Below are 25542 nucleotides of genomic sequence, written 5' to 3' on the forward strand. Positions count from 1 at the left end.
ACAAAAAGAAGAACAGAATCAGCCTTGTCCTCTGCAGGGCCACAGTGAGAGCGCTGGCAAAGATAACTTCCCGCTACATAAACAAAACTGATTGCACTGGAAAAACCACACGCAGAGGCTTCGGTAAGAACACATCATTTTTGTAAGGCTACAAGTAAACTTCACTACTCCTTTCCAGAAGCTCAGGTCCTGAATTTTTTGGACAAAACCAAATGAAGACAGGTGTAGCTGGACCTAGATTCCAATCACACTCCTGGGTCTTGGACTTCCTATCAGTTTATCTGGCTTTAAAAAGCTTAGAGTCAGCCAATTGTAAACACTGAGCGCATGGATTAAAGCTGGATTTTAAGCTTTGGATTGGACCTATGCCAGAAGAGATCAGAATCTGTAATGACCCTAAGTTGTTAATGCAAAGGGCAAACATGAAAATATGATTTCAATCTAGATTGGTATTTTAAGGAATTTAGATCCTGAGTTTCACAGTACAGTTACTTGTATCAAAAAAATTGGCAGTCACTTTGTAAAATCCAAATCTGGTTCAAGATTTAGGTTGTAAATGTTCCTAAAATCCCACGCAGAGTTTTGTCTGGGGTTGTGGTTTAGAACATTTGCCACCCAATAGTGACAAACAGTTCTCTGAAAGAACCCAAAGCAGAAAGTTAACATGAGCTGTCCCCTTCATTTTTAGCATATCCCAAGTTCTGACTTGCACCAGAATGCCATCATATAAAAACAAATGTTCTCCTGCTGTTATTTACTTGACAGAAACTGGAAAATTACAGACATTTACTCCAAGGAAGATTTTGTCTTAGTTTGGCTGAATAATCTAAATAGAGAACAGTTTAGAAAGGCATCTAACCAATTTGGACGCAAAACCAACATAATCTTCAAAATTTACAAGTAACTGAAAAGAAAACTCTTAATTTCCCAATCCACTGTTCCCTATCTTCATCTTGCTTGCTTTGATTTCAGTGCTTTCCCATTTCCTTTCCTGTTCTTTACCAAATTTTCATCTATGTAGATTTTGACAGGCAGAAACAATGGCTTCACCTTTTAATTATGAAGAATCAACTGCCCTTGAATGGTAAACAAATAAACCACTATTAATAACTTTTCTCTTTAAGCATTTGTAGTACATGCACCACCTTGGTTTCTAGAAAATTAGACAAAGTAATGATAAATCACCACCGGTATTACAGGCATTTTGTTTTAAATATTCCCACCAAAGGTCTAACCACTCTTGCCACAACAACTTGGTAATGTGTGAGCATCCAAAAATAGAAGGTGGTAAGTGTGAGTAAATTAACTAGCTTATTGTCACTGTCTAACAGATGTACAGAGCAAATAAACAACACTGAAAGCAGCTGAAAGGCATACACATGCCTTTTAGCCCAGCCATGTCACCCTGCTCCACCCTAAGGAGTGCTTTACATCTCATCCACAGGCAGTGGAACACTACTCACTGCAATTTGCAGGCAAGTGTGGCATCCTCCCTGCTCTGCACTCTTCTTCCCATTTATTCACCACCGATGTCTCAAGCACCCTCTGTTCTAGTGGTTCAAAGGGAAACCACCTTGGACACAAGCAGTTATGTTAATTCTCTGAAGTAGCTGATGATTAAAGGGAAGCACAAAGGTCAGGAACTGGAAATCACAATGGGGCCAGGCTGTCTGAAGAAATCTCATGTTAACAGACGTAAACCAACCTGTACCAGAAGGTTACTAATTTCCATGTGTGATTAGCACACTGAGAGGATGCTCACATAGCAGAAACAAGGAGGAAATCACTAAGACCCTGATGGAGGTTTGTGAAACACATCTGTCTTGTTCATAAGCTTAGCCAGGAAACCTGAGCTTCTTTCTCTGATGGGAGTGACCACGGGACTAGAAAAACACCTTAGAAACTGGGAGATATTCCTTCAAGGGCATTGCAACTAATATTACACAAAATAATGTAGAGAAGAGATGTATTTCCTCCTCCTTCCTGATAGAATAATTCTCCAGAGGCCTCCAGGGCAGTTCCAGATGCTTCTCTGTCAAACGTGTCAGATCATACAAGAATCCAAAATGCATTTACACACAAAGTCAGAATCCTTGGCAAAAGCTTTGTAGCAGTGGGGCAACAAAAAGGTGGAAAATTATTGATAAATAGGCAACATCTCTTTTCAAGACTTACTACAGGCTATAGTAAGTGACTGTACAGCTACCCATTTATGTCCATCTATCTTTGAGTAGTATCAGCGAGTACCTGGTTTTCTCCTAGGACTCACTTTCACAGAAAAAAAATCTCTGTTTGGCTTTGTCAAATGAGGTATTTGATAGTAAGAGAAATATGCAGCAGTCTAACCCAATAACCCAAAAATCCTATCTTGAACATGCACAATGTGGAATATTCTACGCATACCAGAGATGCTACAGACAGGTCACTTGATTTGAGAAAAGAAACCTACTTTTCTCCTTGGCAGACAAAATTAATTTTGTGAGCAGAACTCTGAAAAAATGCAACCTAAGGACAACTCCCTTCCAGAAAGGTGTGATTTGCATCATGAGACTGGAAGACTTCCAGGGAAAATGAATTCTGCTGCTTATGAGACATTAATTTTGAAGAATTAAGGATTTTTAGGAACGTTAAGATAATAAGTTGCTGAAATAGCTGAAGTAGATAGGCAAGCTTTGTTCACAGTTAACAGAAGCCAGATCTTAGATAAGATATCCTGGATTTAGTAACTCATTGCTTGTCAGCTTTATGTTTATGTAGCTGTGCTTGTAACGAAAACCAAAATGTGGTAAATAGGACACAAGATAGCTGCAGATTTCCTGCTTAAAGACCCACTGAACACAGGAAACTGTAAGTTCTACCAAGGATTCATTTGTCACGAATGCATTGAAAAGGTAGAAAGGTCAGGAAGAGGAAGACTCATCTTACTTCCTCATTTTGGGTGACCCCTCCCCAGAGTAGACCCCCGACTCATTTTAGAAAACAAAGTACACATGCTTAATAGCCTTTTTGCCAATTAGCATATGAAGTGAGGAATGGGAGGTGACAGGGGTATGAATATGCATTTGTATTTTGGGTATTCAACACTTTTGTAATAAAAGGCTTTGTAATTACCTGTGAATTTTGCAGTGTGTATTAGGGAAATATCCCGCCGTGCTGCCCGGCTGTAATAAACATACACTTTCTAAATTTAAACTGTTAGAGAGTTTTTGCCCACCACAGTGGGGTATCGATACTAGATCAATACCCATATTTCTTTAATATGCCACTTACCCACAAATTATGTATAGAAAAGAGGAAAGGCAAGGTTCATCAATAAGTTTCAACAGCCCTTCTCAGGTCCTGGCTGTGGGAATCAAGAGCCTTATAGCCACAGTGTATTTGGTCCTTAGCTAACTTAATGAAAACAGGCTGTTGAAGTTGATCCTGGAGACAAAAAAGACGTTTGTATGCATTTGCAAGAGTGATGTGAATAGCTCACCTATAGGAACTGATCTAGGATGCTCCTTGTGGTGTAGGAGCTGAAGGCCAACTGAGCTGAAAGCCAACTGAGTAATTTCATAAATTGCATTATTTTTTGTTGCTATTAAGAGTTTGCCCTTAAAAAGATCCTCTTATTGTTGGAATATCTACCACTTCTTCAACTGAGAAGCAACTGAAATTTAGTCCTTGAGGATAAAAGATGGGTGGTTGGAAGAGATACACAATAAACTGCAAAAAAAAAGATAATATAGATTTTGAGGATGATTTTTCTAGGCCACCTTCCTTGACATTCAACACTGTCACCGTATCTATCCAAAGTCCAGGCAACCAAATAAGTTGCGTAAGTGTCAGAAACACTACTACACAAACCACATCAGTATAAAGAGCAGTTTAAACAAATTCCAGAGACTGGTCTGTAGCAAAACCTGCTGTCCAACGCAGATCCTTTCCCTCTCTGCAGGAAACCGGGTCCAGATCTGATTTTGTGGTTGACCTTTACTTTATGCTGTTCTAAGCTGAAAGTCCAAAGGTGATGTTGCCCACAAAACACAGACTTGCCAATGCAGGTTTGAGTCTAAGTAAATGCCACATTCTGACAAAGACTCCTAGAGCCTTGGACAAGCCAGAAAGTGTGTCAGCTCCTCACAAGGCCCAGCTGCACACACGCACACTCACCTACTTCTCACTGCACAGAATGCCCAGCTCAGGAGAAAGACTCCTGTCTAGGGCTCTTCTCAAGCCTGCCACTCTTTTAAACTCGAGACAGTGGGAAACTTTCTGTGAAATTCAAGTGCTCTTTGTTAAGTACTCCCTTTTTTTTTTGTCCAGTAAACATGATGTAGAGATCCCAATGGACTTATTCTGAGAAACTCCTGTAAAATGGTTTTGTCCCCTTTCTGTGAAGCAAGTTCTGATTGGAGGGGTATTCACAAACCATATAGGAAAGAATGGGTGTGAAAATGCAAAGGCCATTCTTACCCAGATGGGCAATGAATAGGCATTTGCCAGTTTAAAAAAAAAAAAAAAAAAAAAAAAGGCAGAAAAAAAAGAAAGGAAAAAAGCCCAGACAACTGCACAGATTATGCACATTCGAAATCCTCCTGGGATACAATTTGAAGCTGGCATGGCATAAAGGTGAAACATATTACTGTGCAACTTTGAAAAAAGCTTCATTTGCCCGTATGCAAATGTACCGATTAAACTGTCAGGCTATTCAGAGAAACATGCATGGAATTCATCCTCAACTAGTAAGAAGGAGCACAACGTGGATGGGAAAGGGAAAAACTTTTGTTGTGTAATACATGACTGAATGCTTAGATTAGTGTTTCCCTGAATCTCATCCACCCCTCCTGCTGACTTTTATGCTATGGGCATTCAAAAGAAAGTAGGTTTTACCATGACAATAACAATGACAAGCTCTCCAAGTACAGTACCAAAGAGGAAGGCAATGGCAGAAGGAAACAGCAGGCAGTGGACTCCTGGAAGATGCTATAGAAAACGTGGAAGTGCAGCATGAGGTATGTCAAGCATGGCTTGAGGCACTTTCCTATTTGCCAGAATTACCATACATGGATCTACATAAAGCTAGAAAGTTATGGCTCAAAATTGTGACTTTTTTGTTAAAAACATAAAAAATTACCCCCAGAAAACACAAGATGTAGTAGAACCAAAAAGATGTACAGAATATTGAACACTGCCATACACAAATGGTTACCATCTACACTTGGAAATGCGTTTTGCAAGGGTTTGTCCTGTACAGCCACTAGATGTCCCTTTCTGCAAAGCCAATTGTTGAAAGTCTTAATGCTCATAACTGAAGGATATCAGAGATTTTGATTTTCTCTAGTGTCTTTTAAAATCACGGTATCTCAAAGCTCATTGCACAGTAATGACTACCATTTCTAGAAACACAGTGGTGATGAACCCATCACAGTTACTACAACTCAGCAGTAGCTCAGCACCTCAGCACAGCATTCATCTGAAGCAAAACTGCCTAGGATGCTGGAATTCAAGCTTTTTTGGAAACTTACTGTGTGCTCTTTCACAGGAATGACTGGCAGAGTGAAACCCAAAGGCTGTGTCTTGCTTTCATACTTATGGGGAATAGAGAATAATTGTTCTGTATCCTTGAAAACTGGTGGGCTTGCTGAGACAGATATAGATTTAGTTTTTGCCTCAATCTTCTGCAGGATAGTTTAGAAAATAGTCTGGCAAAACATCTCACTGATGTCTCAGACATGATCAACAAGCTTGGTATTTTTTGCCTAGTTTGTCTTTCTGACTATCTTCCCAAGCCTTGCATTGAGAAGAATGCACACTTTGAGAGATGGTGAAAAAAGTTGGAGACATTGTATTTCGTACAGAATACCATCTCTTTATGCTCTTATTATCAAAATGACAAGTGTTTCCCTAATTGGGAGAACACCCTGGGCTAGGACAAAGATGTTGAAGGTGCTCTTCCTGCTCTGAAACTGCTTTTCTGTGCATCAGGAATCCAGCCACTAGCTCCTGGGAGCACAACTAACCTGCTGCTGCTGGAGACAAGCAGTATCATCTAGTCCTTATTCTCTTCCTCTACCATATGCGGTTTTGGAAATCTTTAATCCTTGGTCTCCACACCGACTGTTGGATGGCCTCCTGTTTGTATCAAATGGATGCATTATGTTCTTCAGTCATCTACGCACACTGCTTTTCCTCATGTGGGAATAATTTAACTACACTATCTCTTCAGAAATTTGTCTACCATGTTTGCAAAACCAGCATTGTGGATTTGTCCTCCCTCCCCAGACAGACAGTCTATTATCTTTATCTTAGTATTTAACTTTGAAACTGATTACTCAACCCCTTTCCCTAACAGACAGGGAGCGCTATTGACCATTTACAGCACTCCCTCATATACTGGAAGGTGCCTCACTTTTCTTCTTTAGACCTGTGTATTCTAGAAAATACAAACTCAGGTCTCCAAATAATCCTAATTAGTTACAGGTATTCTCCTCCTTATCTTCTTCTGTCTTCTCTCCAGCTTGTCTTTCTTTCATGTAAAATGCAGCCCAAACACAGATAAAGTACTCCAGCTGAGGGAGGTGAATGAAGGGGTTGCCTATATATCATTGTCTATGATACTCTTTAAAGACCTTACAGAATAAATAAGCCCAAGCAAACAAAGCCCTGTTAGCCAAACCGTTCTTCCTTAAGAAAGATGTATGTGAGTAAAGAATCCTTATGTCGGAATGAAGATCTCAACTCTTTCATAAACACAACAGTTCAGCCAAAATACAGCATGTCCATCACAACATGTGAAAGCTACTATAGCCCTATAATTTCCATAGTAAGTTCTCATTTCCATACATTAGTGTCTCGTATCCCAAACTTTGCACCGCAACAACCGTGGGTGCTTTCTTCAGCTTCAATGACCTGATTTATCCCAACTGATACAGCTCTGTTTTCTGTTGTTATCAAGTTAGTTACTATAAAACTGGATTAACAGAGCAAAAATTCCTATCTAGTGTTTCCATACACAACATTAGCCCTGCATCAGGTTCCAACTCTCTGGGACCAATTTAGTGGAGTAACATTTCTTCCACTCAAGGAAGTGACCAGAATTCAAATGCTGAAAATTTGGCAATGTGTGACTTCTCAGTGCATCTCAAAGATGCCGCAGAGAGCAATTCAGCCACGCCTGCTCAGACTGATTCTTCTGAATATTTGGCCTCATTCTAAACAGGGGCTTGCAAGAGGTAAAGCCTCTATGGAGTTTCAGGGACATAGAAGAACATTTGTATCCTCAGCAGGAGATCTGACCAGGAGTAGCCCTTGCTTTCTGTTGCTTTAAAGGTTTGCTGGAGTTTTCACCCAATCATCTGCTTGAACATCTTGAAAATCAGTATCTCCTTCTATAATATCCATCCAAAACAAACACCAGATGACACTTCACAAATTGCCCTAACCCTACCAGATTGTTGTTAGAATCAAAATATGTAGCAGTCTACATTTAACAGGAAGTACTGTATTTTTACCAGCACAACATCTATTAATGTGTCAGTAATACACTCTATGGAAGGAAGAATCACTGTGTTCTGAAAGCTGTCAAACTTCTCTAAATTTTGTAGCTAATAACTACATTTGTTTGAAAGACAGAAATGCGTGCACACACAAACACAACCTTATTCTCCAAGGAGAAAACACACCAAGGAGATGGCAAATAAGAAAGAGTTTGCTTAAACTTTTTTTTCAGGAGACTTTTTCTGCCAACTAGAGAATGCTCAGCAAATTTCCTGTGGATGATTTATTCAGTTAACTGCCCTGTCCTTTTTAGCATTTACCGAATGGTGAGATTTTACACAAAGCTGAAGACTAAACCATAGGTGTTCTGTACATAAAATAGTTTCTATACCCAGTGGATATAAATCCCCAGTGTCAAGCACAAAAGCTTGTCTTTCAGCCTCCAGGCCTGGGGGGCAGGCAGAGAGTTACCTTATCTCCCTGTGCTTTGCCTGGCACACCTCAGGAGGTGTCCATCGGCACTAATCCTGTTTGCTTTGAAAACCACAGCTGGCAATGTCTGTGCCTCAGTTTGCTGCACACCTGGAACAGGGACAGCATCATGCACCCAATCCTGCAGGACTGCCTGCCTCAAGGAATTGTAGTAGATTGTTTTGCATCCTTGGGTAAAGAATACTAAAGAAATATCAAGAATTAATTCTACAAGTCTCTTCAAATTTTATTTTCCAGGCTTACATAAAACCTAGTTTTCTTCTCAAAGCACTCCAGTGCCTTAATTCTTACATTCTTCTTTAAGGTCAGCATCCTACTTACAATCGTAAATCACCAGGTAAAAACTGGCTCCAACTCCTAGCAGTGACCAAAGTCAGTGTTACAGCAAATTCAGCTATTTTTAAGTTAGAGAAGTATTAAATTTTGAGCCAAGATACTTAGTTTCCCCTTATTTTACTTTTAATATGATTTGTATACTTGCTATTTTAGAAATTCCAAAGACACTCTGAAGAGTGCATAGGCAAAAGCCATTTTTTATTCCCAGGCACATATTTGGGGTACAATCAAATATACTTCCACATTAAACAGTGGCAGACATACAGACACTGTTTATCCCAGTTCCTCTCTCAGACCTTGTCTGCAGACTATCTACAGCCATGCCATCGTATCACCATTGCAAAGAAATGAACTGCATTGATTGGGGATACTTCTGTGGGTACCCACACCACTTCCAAGCAACATGTATGACGTTATAGAAGAAGCTCTGGAGCTGTCATCACAGCTGCGTTAACAGGGATTTCAACAGACTGCAGCCATATCAGTTCAAGAGTGTTAATTCCCATGCCCCAGTCAGTTGTAATCTATTTATGCTAGTGAAATATATATTAGTCAAATAGCATTTTAATGCACTTCTTTAAAATGTAAAGGGAGAAAACTTCAGAACTGCCCTCTTAAAACAGGAAACAGAGAAAACAGCATCTCCACATGATGGCACCATTTCCTAGGAAGAGAATTGGTGCTGTGCTCATCCCTTCTTCAGTAGGGAACATTTTCATATTCTACATGAAATCTGTTTCAACCTCTCTTGTTCCCAGAGAGCTCATGCATGATCCTGCCAAGCCTCAGCATGGTCCAACTGTTTTAACTGGCTGTAAGTTTAAGGCAGTTCAGCTCTTTAAAAATCTAGGCACATCTATTGCTCGTTTTCCTTCCCAGTGTCAGGTGCAGTTACTTGGAGTGCATATTTCACTGGTGGATCCGCAGCAAGAGAGTCACTGAGCAGGAAAAGGGGGAGATGGGCCAGCAATGCTGGCGTGAGCACTTCCTACTCAAAAAAAGATTTAGGGGGATGCCTCTTGGAAAAAAAAAAAAAAAATTCTTTGGAAAAAGCAGGCAAACAAGGTGGATTGTCTGGCTATTCTATGGTCCAGATTAAAAGATTACTCTAGTCCTTAAGAATACCACCACCTGTTTGAAAGGCTTTTCTTTAAATCCTAATAGTGTATTTCAGACTGAATCTGCATAAGGAAAGTGGATATGGATTATTTTTGATTGTCTTGCTGTGGGGGCCTGTATAAACTCATATCCTCTCTCAGAAACCTTGTTTAGGGAGGAGAAGGGCCTGGGGTTGAAGGTGGGAGCTGTGTCTGGAGAAGGAATGAATTAGAAGGCTAATAGCTGCAAATATATTAAAACGTGTCTCCAAAAGAGATAACTGCTATTCCCTGAACTCCTTCACGTTCACCCTGCATTATTAGGTGTTCCCCCAGGCAGAAAGACAAGGAGAAAAAGCTTATCAACCTGAGTGTGGTTAAATACAGTAAGCCTGAAAGCTTGTGGGCATTGGTTAAAAGGAAAGTATAGATGAAAACCTCTTAAGGTAATTACCTGTTTAGAAGGTTTCCATTCAAGCTAGAATCCTCCACAGGGAATGTGTGCAGCAGTCTGTTAGGAAAAGGGTGCTGTCAGTTATGGTTGAGTTTTGTGGGAGAGGTTGTGGAAGAGCATTGCTTATTTCCTCCATGATTCCAAAGAAAAGCCTTTCAGTGTAGGAGATTTTGTTCTGGTCACAGAACTATGGTTGATGGGAGAAACAAGGGATGGATAAAAAACTGTAAATACCAGTCCTCAGGGCTGAGAAAAGATTCTTTTATTTCATCCAGTGCCTCTGTCTCAGCCCTGAGTAGAGGAAAGATATCACATGAAAATGCTAGATCTTATTTGGTTGTTTTTCCCATTTGTCTTTTTTATCTACTAGTGAAAGGGTAATTGTTAACTAGTACAACTGGGTGCTTTGGTGAATATTTCAACTTAGAAATATTGTGAGACACATATTCATACTGTTTTGGACTGTGGTTTCTTTATTTTGAATTTATGGGATGAGTGTTCAGGCCTGCTTATAGTTCAGATTTAAATATCAGTGGGAAACAGAACACGCTCACGTCTACAATACTGAAGGCCACAGGAAATGTTGCTGTCCTCAGTGAGACTTCTGCAATCTCTGGGAACAGACTTATTTCCAAAATCACCTACTTGGCTTTGACAGGAATAGAAATGTATGGCAGCATACTTTAATAAATCAAGAGAATAAGCAAGAACACAGCACTCCTGGGTGGCTTGATACCATGAAATTCTAGCATTAAATGTACACTGTCAGTTCCAGTGCTTCCCCCCACTCCCTGGGGAAGAGGCCCTGGCATTACATGTATATACAAGCATTCAGACACCAACAGGTGATACTAATGCAGTGCATGGGAGTTATTTCTCAGGTCTGCCTTCAGGCACACTCTACCCTCCACTCACCCCAAAACACCAGAGATAGCATCTGGGAGTTTTACTTTTGAATACAGGGAATATGCCCTGTTTTGAAATGTAGCATAGGATCAAAGCACAAGGTATTCTTGTTAAAACTGACATGGTTGCCCACACAGGCATGAAACTATGAGAAGCCCCTTTCTCTGTTTTTATTTCCCATATCATACCCCTTTTCACACAAAAATTGCTACTTTGTGAGTTCCTTCCTCTATCTGTGTAACATCAATAAATTACACGTTATCACTCCTATCATCTAGTTATAAAGAGCCTTTCAAGATTTTTAATAGATGCACAATATTGCTACACTACATTTTCACTGGTTAAGAACGTAAAAATAGCTGCTGTGAGATTACTCTTAATTTATACTACTTCCCTCTCGTGGGTTTTCAAGAAGTTTCACCACATGTCACAGATGGATACAGAGTATATACTGCACATCCCAACCAGGCAGAGATCCTTCCAGGGTTTAACACAACAAAGCTGGGATGCGTAGGGGTTCTAGGATTTTTATCTCTTTTTCATAGGTGTTATTTCCTTAAGGAGATATTTGTGCTGGCATTCTTGAATTCTCATTGTACACTATTTCCTGAGTGGTAGATACAGAAGACTGGATCACATGTTATTTTAGCCTTGTGAATGACTCCACGGACAATTGAAAACAGCCACAAAAAAATATAAATGAAGAGATGGCACAATGGCATCCCATCTAGAAACAACAGCACCCGGTGTCCTCGAAAATTCAAATGCACAGTACCAGCCAGAACATGCCGCTATGGTCTTCATGCACTGGGATGCCAGGCAAACAGCCTGATGGAAATGAGGTTTTGTGACATTCTGATGGCTTACAACTGACTCTCACTGAGTAAATCAAACACCGCATTTCTTGTGAACATGATTTTACCCCGCAACACCTCTTAGCACACTTTATAAACATTAGTAGGTGGTATTAAACAAGCCTTGGTTTTATGTTTCATGTTCTCTCCCACCACCATGTTAAGGCTTCAGTTCAAAAAAAGGTTCAAATGAAAGAGGTCCTTTTGTTCAGTTGTTCAGTGGAGAACAATGCAGGAATTGTTTTGGTTTTCTCTAATTTGAATACTCGTTTGGCCATACCTTGTTCTAAAGTTACTGAGGGGGATCGCAGCACAAAGATTACATGGCTACTCTATCTACCACACGTAAACAAAACAGGAGAAAATGACTATGGAAGCTTAGAGGAAAAGAGCAAAAAGCTCCAATTCTAAACAGATAACAGCGGTGAAAAGGAGCAGGAGGTGACCAAGTATGTTTTTTCACCCGTAACTTGGGAGTTTGTAGCTGCAACAAATCAGGCCATTCCTACACCAGCCAATGTTTCTCAAAGTATGGAAGGTGTCTCCCTACAGCACACAAGGGACTAACCTGGGGAGCTGTAAGCACTGAGCTGCACAGCATTTTAACAACCCACGGTAGGACAAAAGGAGATGGAGATGCAGCTGCTTTAGTTTCCTTCAAGCAAGAGTCACCTGTCAAATAGTGAAGTATTCCTCTGAAGACCATATTAGGGAAATGGCACATTTGGTTTAGTTTTCTCACCCAATTTAGACAGAGGAGATGACAGCAGTAGCATGTATGGTTAAGACATGAAATAACAATGATTGGCATGATTATGTTTGATATCCTTCAAGCAGATCGCAAAGTGACAGTTTTGGTATGTGAAACTTTGAGAAGAACAACTATTGAAAGGAAAAAAAGAAGAGGAAGTTAGTCAGAAAGGGTCTGAAAGGAAAAGATAAGGAAATAAAATCCCTAAGAACGGTAGGGAGGTGGCCTTAATAGACTTTAATAGAGTCCATATGCATATCCAAGGACAACAATAGAAAAATGAGGAAGTAGAAAATGCTACAATGGTTAAATAACAAGGTATAAGAGTTCATTAAAGCTGAAAATTTATTCTTCCAAACATGGAAATCATGCCCGAGTGACATTAATAGAACTGAGCATAAACTGTAGCAGACTAGATGTAAAACAAAGATTAGGTAGGGCAAAGAGGAAATTTAAAGAAAAACTCACTAAAAGCATAAAGACAAATACCGTAATAAAACATTATTTACACATATCAGACAGAGAAAGTTAACAGAACAATGATTGGTATCTATGAAGTGCTGCAGACTATGTGGATTGATAGACTGGGCAGACAAGTAGTAATGTCAGTGTGTTAACAAGACTACTACCTATGAAAGCAGTAAGGGTAATCAACGAGGTTACAGAAACTCTCCAGTGGAATTGACATTATTTGTTCATTTCCAAGATGGAGCATTATGGAAGAAGGTAAAGCAGCTCAAAGGGAGAAGAGGAAAGCACTGCTCTGGAGACTTATAAAAACCCACCAAACTCAACCAAACACAAACCCCCCACACAAAAACAAACAAGCAAAGTCCCAAATATTGAAAAAAGTACTAGAACATCTTGATACACTGAACAGTGATAGAAGCAGCTGAAATATATACAAAAGAAGGATTTGCTGAAGACTGTAAACATAAAAAACAGTAATTAAAAACTTGGAGGAGGCTGACTCTGAAGACACGACAAAGTAAACTCAGAAACAGACTGCAGACATCTTAATGGACAGTTAAGAGTGTGTCTCATTGGCTGCAGCATGATTTACAAAGAGAAACAATACAGCATTCCCAACTCAGTCACCTCAAGAATGGAAGCTATGGAACTGTGAAGAGCACTAAGTCTTATCTTTCCCCCTGGTATTTAGAAAGGATAGATACACTGCAGAAACGTCTTTAAGACGTCCCCTGAAATCATGGGAGTTAGGAGCATGCATGGCAGTTTTAAACCAAAGCTGAGGCTCTGCACGCTATCACTGACAGTTCTCTAAATGGAGAGCAGTAAGAAAAGCACTGAACACCACAACCTAACACCAAGACAGTATTACAGGGGCACCAAATAACAGAACCAACATTTAGGATAATTAGAAAAAAATTCAAAGGCATCTATGTGTTACAAATGTAAGTCATTTACGCATCAGTGCAAGTTGGGTTCCACAGCTGCTTTTGAAAACATACTCACTGACTTTGTAACTGAGATACCATATGCTATTAGTCATTTCTCAAGAGACAAAAAGCCCGAGAGACCAACCTGACAAAACTCACTTAGTGCACCGATTAGAATATAGAGATCAGTTCCTACCACTCGTACGTTTTTCACTGTTTTTCACTGTTTTTCACTGCCAGGTCTTCAGTGTATTGTGATGGCTTTTTCGAGAGGCAGGGTGAGGTCAGCTTACAGTTTTGCATGCCTGTACTTGTACCTACTTTTGTCTCTACACAATTCAAGCAACACGTACCTGCTTCTATGAAAACACAGTCATTCCTGACTGATAAATTTCTTTGATACTTTTACAAACAAAAATACAAGTGCACGGGACATAGAAATCACTTACAACTACTAAGAAGAGAAGTAGTTACTAAACAAAATTTCAAATGTTCTGCAAGATGAAAGTATAATTAAGTGTTGTGACATAAGTATTTGAGAACTATGGACATCCTTGCTTTCAGTTTAGCTTTCTACAGAAAAGGCTGGTATCATTATTATTGTATCATCTAAAATAGATATCTAAGCATACATCATTTCTTAGGTCACCAAAAACAACCTAAAAATAGCTAAGACATGCCATACATAGATTAGCAAAAATACAGCTGAAACGACTATTGACATGCTGCCTGACTCTCTAAACAAAGAAGCTGGTACAATCAGGGTGCCTCTTGTCTTCACTGAGAAGTGAAAGCTCCAGAGTAGTTCCTAGGGAATCACAGCCACAAATTCCCAGGGAGAAGAGGAAGACCATCAGGGCATGTAACCATTCTCTTCCTGCCACAGAACCTCGAAGGGAGACACAGGAAACCTAAAAGGTAAAGATGAGGCCAAACCACCTTCAGATCTACCCAGCCTCTATACTGGCCCCAGGCAAATCAAACTGGCAGATTCATGGGAAGGGAATGGTGGGTCCCCCGGCTGCTCAAGGAAATAAAACCCCAGAGTTTCCATATTCACTCTCCATGCTCTGTGGAGTTCATGAATCTTGTGAGGTTCCCACTCTGTCTTTTCCTGTCATGCTAGAAGGCTAAGAAGCTACAAAAATCAGCACTTAAAAGGAAAAAAAGCAAATACTCTGCTTCAATGTTCTCGTCCTGTGAGAGCTGAAAAATGCTGGAATTGGACCAAGTCAGCCACGGTACTGGAGCATGTAAGGGCAAAGAGTTCAGATATGGTCTATCACTGATAGTGTTTATAAAGTACATTCTATTTAATGCAAAAAACCTCCCTGTCCCTTGCTAAAACATAACTTTAGAAAGTCCTCCCTTATTTCGACAACCTGCCAATGATTGTTTAACAGTTTTTTAAAAACATATTCATGCCTTACTTTTCTTCTCAATTCATTCCTTACCAGAATCTCAGGTCTCTGCAAGAATTCTGTGTTCTCTAAAATCATAAATACTGCTTCAGAAGTTTTTTCAGTGCTTGTCCAACCTGCCTCTCAGTCCCATGGAAACTCTTTGCAAAGATGTTGCTTTTGTCTTGTCTGGAACAAATTTCTTCACAGATGGACCATCCAATGTCTAAGAATAACTCTTTTAACTATCAATAGAGACAAAGAGATTCAGTTGCACTGTTCCCATGGGATTCCTTTGAGTTTGGACACATCTGTTAAGATGCATACATCAGAGACTGAATGAAGTTTTTGTCTGATTGTATCTTTGAGAACTCGAGAAAGTTTCTGCCAAAGTGATCTTATCTCTTGGCACTTGGAAAACATATACAGCTATGCTATACACATGCTTTCTGAAAGGCTCCTGAAATAAGTGGCCTATGCAGACCAAACCAGTTTAAATACAGCCAGGTCCTGATGACCTTCTTCCTCTCACCAAATCTTTAGAAACTTTACCTGAGGCTGCTCAGCCTTTGAACTACAACCTTATTATGCACTTTATGCATTCTCTGTCCATAAGCAAGGGAATATGTGAAAAAATGTGAATAGCACAGATCTCATTGCTTTCCTTTGCTTTTTTATAATCTTTCCAGAACCTTGTCCCTGCACGAGCCCCTTTCGTCTGGGTAAGCAGATAGATCTGTTTGTGACAGCTGAGTAGCTAGAGGTATAACTCAGCTGGAGTTTTATCAGCTCACTCTATCACTTAACACCAAAATAATTTAAAGTGGTGTTTTTTATATGCCAAGCCTTCCATGAAAAGAGTCACCTCAGGAAGCACCTCTTCCTCTAACTTGTTTCTCCAATTGCATTGCATGAGTCAGCATTTCCCAAGACTAAAAGAGATGGAACTGGACACAGTGCATCCTGTGTTCTGGATTTAGGTTCAAGGATTCATCTGTGCTGGAAATACAGTGTTCAAACCCAGAAATCTAAGACCCAGTCCTAGAAATCTGAGGAATAATGCAATTTCAACTGGAATAAGTCACACCAGAATCAGCATGTAGAACATATTATGCTACAGAACGAAACCCTGAATTATGTTGTGCATCACATATGACTTTACCCAGGATTTTTTTTTTTTTTTTTTTTTTTTTTTTTTTTTTTTTTTTTTTTTGCTAAGTATTCAGATCAGTAAGACTAGCATTCAGACTATTGCTTTAGGCTCTCTTCACCTCTGCCTTTTACAGCTGAGGAGCAGATGGCTATCACAGAGTTTTTATTTCCTATGCTTGGAAAAAAAAAATTGATCTGAATCATTCCAAAGGCACCCTGATATTTTAAAGTAGATTGTCTTCTGAACATTTCTCATAATAATAAATATGTGGTGTTGTTTTCTGCCAAGCACTAGTGACTGTGCATGCAAAATGGTCAGGGAAGATTTCAAACTGATTTGAATAGGTGTTCCATAAAATCCAAGTCTTTTTTTCTCCCCAGATACATGAATGAGGCCTCATGAAACCATCTGTACATCTGTGCTTTTTTCCAAGAATTGATATACCCTACCATGCTGACTCTTTTTGGGTGTTTCTGGTATTTTCAGAAAAAAACCTCCTCCCAAACTTCCCGTCTAACTCAAGTTTTAAGTATTTTTGTATTACTTGCCATCCACTATGCAGGATGAAGGATGTCCTTCGAAAATGAACTATCTGCTCAGCTGTGGGGATACAGGCAATAGAATGGTCTGGACAAGGGAAGAGATGCAATGTTGTGCTGTCTAAAGGTAGAGGGAAGTCCTGCTGACCCAGAGAAGAAAAGCATCACCACGGGTCCAAAAATTGAGAGGAAGAAAGATGTGGCAATGTATCTCTTCTGAAAGGGGGGGGAAGAGAAGGACAAAGAGATTCTAGAGTGAGGGGAAAGAATCAATCCAAAAGACAGGGCACATCAGAGGTATGGAAACCTGTTTTTAATGTTGGGAGCCACAAAAATCAATCTTTTGTGTCCATGAACACATTCCATACTAACGATTAATGCAATATTAAGAAAGAATACCACAAAACACAGCAGTAAGCTATAATAAATATGCAGTAAATACTCATCATGTCTCATTCCAGCTCATGTGGGTTCTTGCTGTTTTGCAAGGGCATGCCAAACACTAATTATATTAATAACACCCCTAACAAATACAGCCTGATAAAGGTCATAACCCACCATAAATAATTCTGATGTTTTTCTATTGGTTTCAAAGTATATGGAATCAGCTAGCAGAGATCAATACCACAAGAGGTCTTACCATTTCCTGAATTTTTGCAGGACTCTAGCTGTATTTTGGGAACTAAATTTCAACAGTTCACAAGATAGGACAAAGTTACTGCTGAAATTGCTATTAAACCCATTTTCTGAAAAAAATCTCCCACACTTTCAGTATGAAAGGAGCATCTAATCTGGGCTGGCAGCTTATTCCTATTTATAGAATAATACAATTGTTTAGGTTGTAAAAGACCTTTGACATCATCTGGAAGGTCACTTGGGGACATTAAAAACTTAGGGGGTCTAAAAAACTCTGTGCACAGAACAGGTAGAGCATGAAGAGCTGCAGGCTCCACCTTCCCCTGCTGCCCTCTGCCAATATTCCTCACCCTGAACTTGGCCACTTCAGAAAGCAAAAGCAGGAGTTCATTCTCCAAGTTCCCTACAATCCCTTGCTGGCCCCTGTCCTAAGGTTGCTTTCATGGGTTTCCATTTGTGCTGTCAAAAAAATCAGTGTGAGGTTTCAAATCCCATTTACTAATGAACTCTTTCATCTTTGTGAATGGGTAAAGGGATTCTTTGTTTGAAAATAAGGATTTTTTTTTTCTTGTTGTTCTGCTCATTTTTTGCATCTTTTCACAAGCTTTTTCTTTTCAGAAAACATTACAAGACAAAACTGCACCCCAGTTTTAACAAAAAACCTGACATCTCCAATTTGAAGAGAATTCTTGTATACACTAAATTGCATGCTGCCTGCTGTTCAATTGTTTCACACCTCTTTCTTCTCCCCAAATCACCAGGTGAGATTTAGGAAAGTCTCCCCAATGTTTACCAGCTCTATTAAAATCAAGATCTCTAGCAGAAGCTCATAATGAATAAAGTCAGAAGCCAACAGGAATGAATTGCAGCTAAAGTGATTTTGATAGTGATGATCCCTATAACCCGACTGCTTCCAAGCTTGCCCCTGAGGCAGGGTTTTTAAATTAAAAAAAGAAAAGGATACACATACTTTTTAATCTGATTTTTTATTGTCATGCCCTGATTTTTTTTTATAGGCTTTTGTGAAGTCTGGTTGGCTTCTGAGCTGTTGAAACCTGGTGCCATCATCCTTCTCCTTTCCCCCTCTCTTGTAAATTTTAAAACATCCTAAACCACCACAGAAGAGGTAAACTATACCTTCTAAAACTAGTGAGCGATGAGATTCACATTACCCTGCACATTCTTGCCCAAGAGACTTCCAGGCAAGGATCTCTGTGAAATTACAACATTTTGAAGAGCTAGTGAGGCAAGATGACTTTCCAAAATCCAATTTTAACAATTCCCTCCCTTATTTTTTGTATTTTTTGGCAAAATGGAGAAGAACATTTTTTAAAGGGCAATTAACCCATGCTGAGTAATCTGGAAGCAAATGCCCTCAAAACAAGGGCCTTAAAGCTGGTATGACCACACAGATCTACAAAGATTTTCCAGACTCTCACAGACTGATCCTCTCCACAAAACACTTCCCTTTCTTTGTAGAAACTTTACAAACCTGGGCTGCAGAGCCAGGCACTTGTTCTCAGCACAAGCTGAAACCCCCCAGTCAGGAAATATGGTTGGGTAATGCAAAGCATGGAACTACCTGGAGAGGAGCAACAGTTCTAGTTGGACAGAGACATGCTTGAGGGGTCTTCCCTTTTAAATTTGTAATAAGCAGCAACCTGACCTAACAACACGCTCTCAGCTTTCTCTGGCTGACTGCATTATCACAACCTTGACACAAAAGTGTTCTGCTCTAGATGTTATTCCCAAAGAAGGGAAAAGCTAAGCCCTGGGGAAGTCCTGCTTATGACATTAAGGGAAGAGCATCCAAGTGGTGCACAGTAAAGGAGGTGTTTGAAAGAACCGCAGCAGCACGTTGGTGTACTCACAATCAGATGACCCTGTGTGTGCGTGCAGGTTTGTTGGTGAATGTGGAGAGTGGATGAGGGCCGGGCTCAGAGAAGGAACAGCTTCAAGGTTCAGGCAGGGAAGGCCCGGCTTGGCGCTGCATGCACCCGTCTGAGTAATCTCATTCTCCTCAGACGCCTTCTGGTTTTCAGCTGTCTTGGGTTTCTTCCTGAAAATAAACAAAGAGACCTTTGAAGGGACTGACTGCATATTTGGGAAAAGGCATTTTTAGAATCTGTTAAAGATAACTTTCTTCCCCCACCACCACCACCCCCCTCTCGCCTCCCTTTTCCCTGACAGGGAAGGAGGCAGAGAAGACTTTCCTCCATACTTCTTGTTTGGAAACAAGCTGCTCCTTGTTTTGACTCTGATGCAATGGCCTTGAGACTGTGTTACAGCAAATAGGCCAAGCACGAAGCTCCTTATTCTGCCCCTACTGATGACATATAAAATGAAACTCGTCCCAGTAGTTTAGACAGTCAGAGCGCCGTTTGACAAATATTAACCAAGGCTGTAGCATTCTGAACAGAGAGAGTTATACAGAAATATAATAGAATTGTCTGAAAAGCAAACGAATATGCAAGTTTCCAGTTCAAGACGAATCAGCGCAGACTTGCTTTGCAGGGAAAAGCACTGAGGCAATTTTGAGGAGAGGTCATCTAAGTAAAGCATTAAGACTTGGAACCTGAAACAGCTCTCTGTGAGCACTGAGCACACGAGCGCTCAACAGCTCTCACCATCCAGGACCTCCAAGGAATTAAAGCCTCAGTGGTACATCAAGCAGGTAGTCAGTCACCACCTTAGCTTCACGGCTGGAGAAGGCGAGGCACGGGGCGAGGTGGCAGGTTTCGAATCACACAGCGAGCGCTCCGAACAGGGCGGCGGGCGGCCGTCTCACTGTCCCTGTCCGCTACACGGGTGCGGGCGCTCCCTCAGCGCTCCCCGAGCCGGGGAGCCGCGCCGCCAGCTCGGGGTGCAGCCTGCGGAGGGCACAGCGCTGTCCCGGCCCAGGATGCGGCTGGGGCCGCCCGCGAACATCGGCTGCTGCCGCCCGCATGCCGGGGGCAGAACCGCGGTCACTCGCAGGAGAGCAGCAGCAGCCAGGCAGGCGGGAGCCATCCCGCTGAACCCGTTATCTCCTGCTGAACACGAGCAGCGCCGGGGCGCCCCGGGAGCACGTCCCGCCTGCCGCCTGCCGGCAGAGCCCTTCCGACAGGCCGGGACTCTCCTCAGCGAGGGCCAGCGCAGGAGCCCCTTCTCCCCGCTAGCCTTTGCCCTCCTGCGTCCCAGCCGGGACGGGGTTTGAGGGCTGCGCCGGCCTCTCCATTCCGAACGCGATCGTAGGGCGCGGAGAGCGCGGTTCCCGCGGGGGGCAAACAGGGCCAGACGGGCCCTTACCTAAAGGCCTTACATAAGGGCGGCACGCCCGGCCGGGAGCAGGGCCCGGCCCGCCGCCATTGCCTGCGGCCGCCGCCGGGAGACAGCACCCGCACGGGCGGGCGGCCCGAGGAGCAGCGCGGGGAAGAAAAACCGCAATCAGAATGAAGATATAGCTTAAACAGGCCAGAGCGAAAAAGAACTAATCCTTCCCCCAGCCGTCCTCCCGTAAAGCCCCCCCTCCAGGAGGTGGTGGGCGCGGAAGGGATGCCCTGGAGGTGCCCGGTGGCAGCTGGCCGGGGTTCAGGGTGTGGCCGGGGAGCTGAGCTCTGCCACGGCCAGCGAGGGGTCACACTGATAACCCCGCAGCTTCTGGCAGCCCTGGGGCTTTTTGGATTATCGGGACTATAAATCTCCACGCCACGAGATGGGCAGATGGTTTTGCTGCTGTAAATGATAGCTTGTATGCGGGCACGTGTATTTTGAAGTACACGGACTGCATATGTTTTGTTTGTAACAGTCCGCATGGATCTTCGGCATGATCCAGACGAACTCTGGCAAACCTTCACACACCTCATTTCCAGATCCCAGGACATTCCCATGTGCCGTCAGCGTGCACTGGGGACTGCAGGAGATCAGTGTGTAAACCACTGGATTTTTACAGCATTGCTACCCGAGCAGCTTTCAGATAGCACACCTTTTTTTGCCAGTCCGGTAGTCTTGGACTCTGGATGCACAGGGCAATGAAGTTCCTTGTACCCGGCAGCTGAACTGCTGCATTTAAAGCCTGTTTTCAGCTCAGTTAGCCCAAGTTACATGCTTGGAATACAGCCTCTGACTCCAGGTCTATCCACACACAAAGCTGCCTACCCTAGGCAGGAGACTGCTGCTGTTTGCAGAGTGGAGGCTTAGTCTGAGTAAATGAGACTTGTCAGTCAACTAGCACAGCTGTAGTTCCGTTGTTAAACCAAGCACTGACTGATGTTTCATCCCGTGGCTGATCCTGCCTGTCTCTCCCAGGCCTTCCAAACTCATTAGAGGGACAAGTTAAAAAATACTATAGCAACAGATAGTGACACGAAGGAGCCTGTGCAAAGCATCCCCTGCTTCTTCCTATCCAAACCTATATATTTCCTACTTCGCTCCTAAGGCTGACACTGTTATCAAGATACTCTTGTGTCATCACTTTTCCACAGTGTGGTCCTGCAGCTCGGCGACTTTTGCTCACTAGGATGGTAAGAATATAGCAGTGGTGCTGACTGGCACTGGAGACAACACCTCTCCACAGAAGTTCATTTCTCTCACTGTTCAGACATGGGCTGCACGTCACTACCACCTGAAAGGAATGCAGGCTTCCACAGGAGGGAAGCTAAGGAATCAGCAAAGTCAGCTAAGGATCTAAAGAAAGCTTTTCAGAAAAGAAAAATCCTGGGGACACTGTGATCAAAACTACCTATGAAGAAACCCAAACAAAGTTCTCCACCCTGCAGTGTACTACTACTGTTGCCAGCAAAGGCAGAGCCACAGCAATCCTGTTGTTATTGTAAGTATATTGCTATTCTTTTGTTCTCCCTTATCACCCATACAGAAATCTCCTATTGCTATGATCTTCACCTATATATTCTAATTAAATATTCTTACATTCTCTTACATAGTCTACTTCTATTGCTATCTTATTGCTATAAGTCTTCACAGGGAGAGTTGTTAAGTACTCAATCAGGTTGTGGCATCTCCATCCTTGGAGATTTTCCAAACTTAATTGAACAAGGCCCTGAATAACCTAATCCAGCTTGGAAGTCAGCTCCGCTCTGAGCAGGGAATTGGACTAGAGACCTCCAGAGGACCCTTCCAACCTAATTCTTTTTCTGATTGCACACTACTTCTATGAACACTTTCATCAGCAAGCTCTCTAATATATCTCCATGTTCCAGAAGGTAAAAATGGCATTTTTAAAAATTTGGAAGAGTGTGAATTGTTACAGCTATGTCAAAAACCCTGAAAGAATGAGGGTAGGAGCAAGAATGAAACAAGTAATAAATATTGTTTGTGGAACCTTCCCAAATTGCCAATTGATTGGCAATCCTATGTGATTATTTCAGTGGTAAGGGTAAGTCTACCTTGCTCCTTTAGTTCTTATGACTTTGTTTTTCTCCGCATACTAATCTCGGAAAAGAGCTGTTTGCTATTTACTTGTTAGTAAGGGCAGTAATTACCATGTTTGGAATGCAAAAGTCTTGGGAATGTGTTCTTGGAGCAAGAGGCTCCTTCTGATCTCTGGTTATCTCCACACATACCTGTGGTGCATCACAAGTCCTTTCCAATACTGAACCGATTCTTAACGTTATCAGAGGGCCATCATCATCCTTGCTCCTTGTGAAGAACAGCAGAAGGGCAATATAGCAAAGAGATTTTGTACATGGACTTGATGCATAGAATCCCAGGAGCTGGGAACAGAAAAGATACTGACTTTCAAAGTCTAGAGGGTCCCTGCAGAATTTATATTTGCTACTGATTTACAAGAGATTTATCCAGTTTATTTCTAAACATCCTACCTACTCTATCACTTTAAATTTTCTATCCTATGTCCACATACTTTAATTTTGTTGGTATTCACTTTCAGCATTCCCTTAAGTTTATTTGTTATTTTTCATTATGCTAATTTACATCAGTTAAAATATATTATCTTCCTTTTTCATTGTATGCTCTCCAGTACCTAACAGTAGGCTAACTGCCTCCACTGTCATCCCTGAACAGAACTGTGTGTATCAGTACTTGCCAGCTCACGTGTAAAGCAAAATGTACAATCACGGCCACCATTTTATTTCTGTTTTCTGTCAGCACTGAGGCATTCACTCCCTTCCATACAACATCTACATACATACATACATACATACATACATCTATCTACATACTATCATACAACAAGATCTCAAATGGTGGGCAATTCACAATGATGCAGCGACTGCAATGATCTGGGTACTGCCTGTAAACTAGAATTGGCTCATTTCTGTTTCATTTGAAGGCAGAATGGGTAATATTTTGGGTGCCCTAAACTCAAAGCTATCTAGAAACTAATTACTACCTCTGAGCTTTGGAATGCCTTTAAAACCCCTGCCACACTTCCCCTTTCTTGCTGCCACTCTCGCGTACAACTTTCTCTCACTCAACCCTCCACTTGCTCTCCACAGTTGATTTCTTTGTGTGTACCTCCCTTGCAACCATTACGTGAGTTTGGAATGAATTTCCCCTGGATGAGTTAACACGTTCTCACAACAGGGCCAGCAAACCAGGTCCCTGTCAAAAATAGACAGTGTATGTTGTACTTCTCACACAGCAGCTATAACTAGTGCTTGAACCTTCCCTTACAAGGGGAATAGCTCTCTGTCCTGCAGAGACATCAGGTTAGCACTGAACAAATTAGCTCAGGTATAGGAACCAGTGTAGCTGTGCAGAGCCCACAGCAGCATCCTGGCTCTCAGGGGAAGCTATGATAATGTGACTGCATGAGAATAATACTACATAATGAACAATAATGAGGCAGTTTTCAGCCTCTGAATACAGGGAGGGCTGGGTCACCAACCAGACCTTTGTTCATCGCATATTAAACAGCACAGAGGGAACATGCCACAGGGTTGCTGGTGTTGTTGTAAGTGCTGCTGCTGGCTGAGTCTGCCCACCCATGTGCCAGGCATTATTTTGCCTCTTCACAGCTATGGCATCACCTTATAGTAAGTGCCCTCAGGTCAGAGATGCCTTTAGTGTCCAAGGACTGCACTTAACTCACTGGTGCACAGTACGTTTGTAACCTCAGTAATTCAGAGGCTGTATATAATTGGAAAAAAACCACCCCAAACTCCAGCTTTTCAGATCCTAAAAATAAGAGTTTGAAAATAGTTCATGTCTGATTTTAAGCAATATTTTTCCTGAGTGTTCTGCTGCACATTCTTCCTCTGCCTGTGTGCGACTAACACAGCTCCTGATATCAGTGCTTATCACTGCCAGTGTTGTGTCTCTTCCAGACATGACATTGACAATACATATTTAGAAACTGACAAAGTAAAGAGAGAGAGAGATGAGTACAATCACTGAATATAAAAAAACAGGCCTGAAAGAACAACGAGAACCCACTGAAATCTGCCCAGAGACCTCACCTCAAAATTCAGGCTACACTGAATGCCAGAGCTGAGGGTGAAGCTTCTCAAGACAAGCTTACTTTAAACCACCTGAGCTATCACAGTTTTCCTGCTAGAAGTGTTGCTTCAGTAGTTAAAAGTCCGGCGCAGGCTGAATATTCACACAGCTTCTCTGATGATTTTGCAGCCACATTGATCTTCATGCCGTTGCAGCTACATGACTGGCAGCTTGTTTAAAATCTCTGATTGCAAGTTTGTGTCATAGAATGGAAAACACAAACTCCTGAAAACATTGCCATAAAATGTAATATGAAAGAGAAATCCCAGTGGAACACTGCAAAGCAAGAATGGGAGGCACGGAGAATTGACAAGAGAGACCCAATGTTCTAGTGCAATAAAAGCCTGGAAAATTTAATCAACACAGAAAAGTAAAATAAACTCCAAAATCCCTTACAGGAGACTGATTAACATAATTAAATTAAACTCAGAGATTAAGTTAAAATAAGATTGAAATTTGCTGGGTCCTTTTCAGGCCTGAAGTAAGGTTTATAAGGCCTAAAATTTGTCCATTTATTCCATGTAAACCACAAGTCTCATGAGAGTTGGGTTCTGACTGCAGAGCTTGCCTGACTTGTCACATCA

At 41.6% G+C, this 25542-nt stretch overlaps 1 protein-coding gene across 13 annotated transcripts in view; it reads right to left on the bottom strand.

Moving 5' to 3' along the window:
- The window catches only part of ZBTB20 (zinc finger and BTB domain containing 20), a 474904-nt gene that overhangs the window by 8906 nt on the left and 440456 nt on the right, over positions 1-25542 (bottom strand). For 12 of the 13 annotated variants that reach the window (XM_040056379.2, XM_058419419.1, XM_058419420.1 and 9 more), the window contains one exon: positions 19372-19559. Coding sequence is in view for 1 of the 13 variants with exons in the window: in XM_040056377.1 (XP_039912311.1) it covers positions 19372-19559; positions 23062-23072 (199 nt within the window). In the remaining 12 variants the exon portion in view is untranslated. Of the gene's footprint in view, positions 1-19371; positions 19560-23061; positions 23081-25542 lie in introns of those variants that run through there. The other variant, XM_040056377.1, reaches the window with a different exon arrangement.

Source organism: Hirundo rustica, chromosome 2, assembly GCF_015227805.2.
Source record: "Hirundo rustica isolate bHirRus1 chromosome 2, bHirRus1.pri.v3, whole genome shotgun sequence".
NCBI classification, from domain to species: domain Eukaryota; kingdom Metazoa; phylum Chordata; class Aves; order Passeriformes; family Hirundinidae; genus Hirundo; species Hirundo rustica.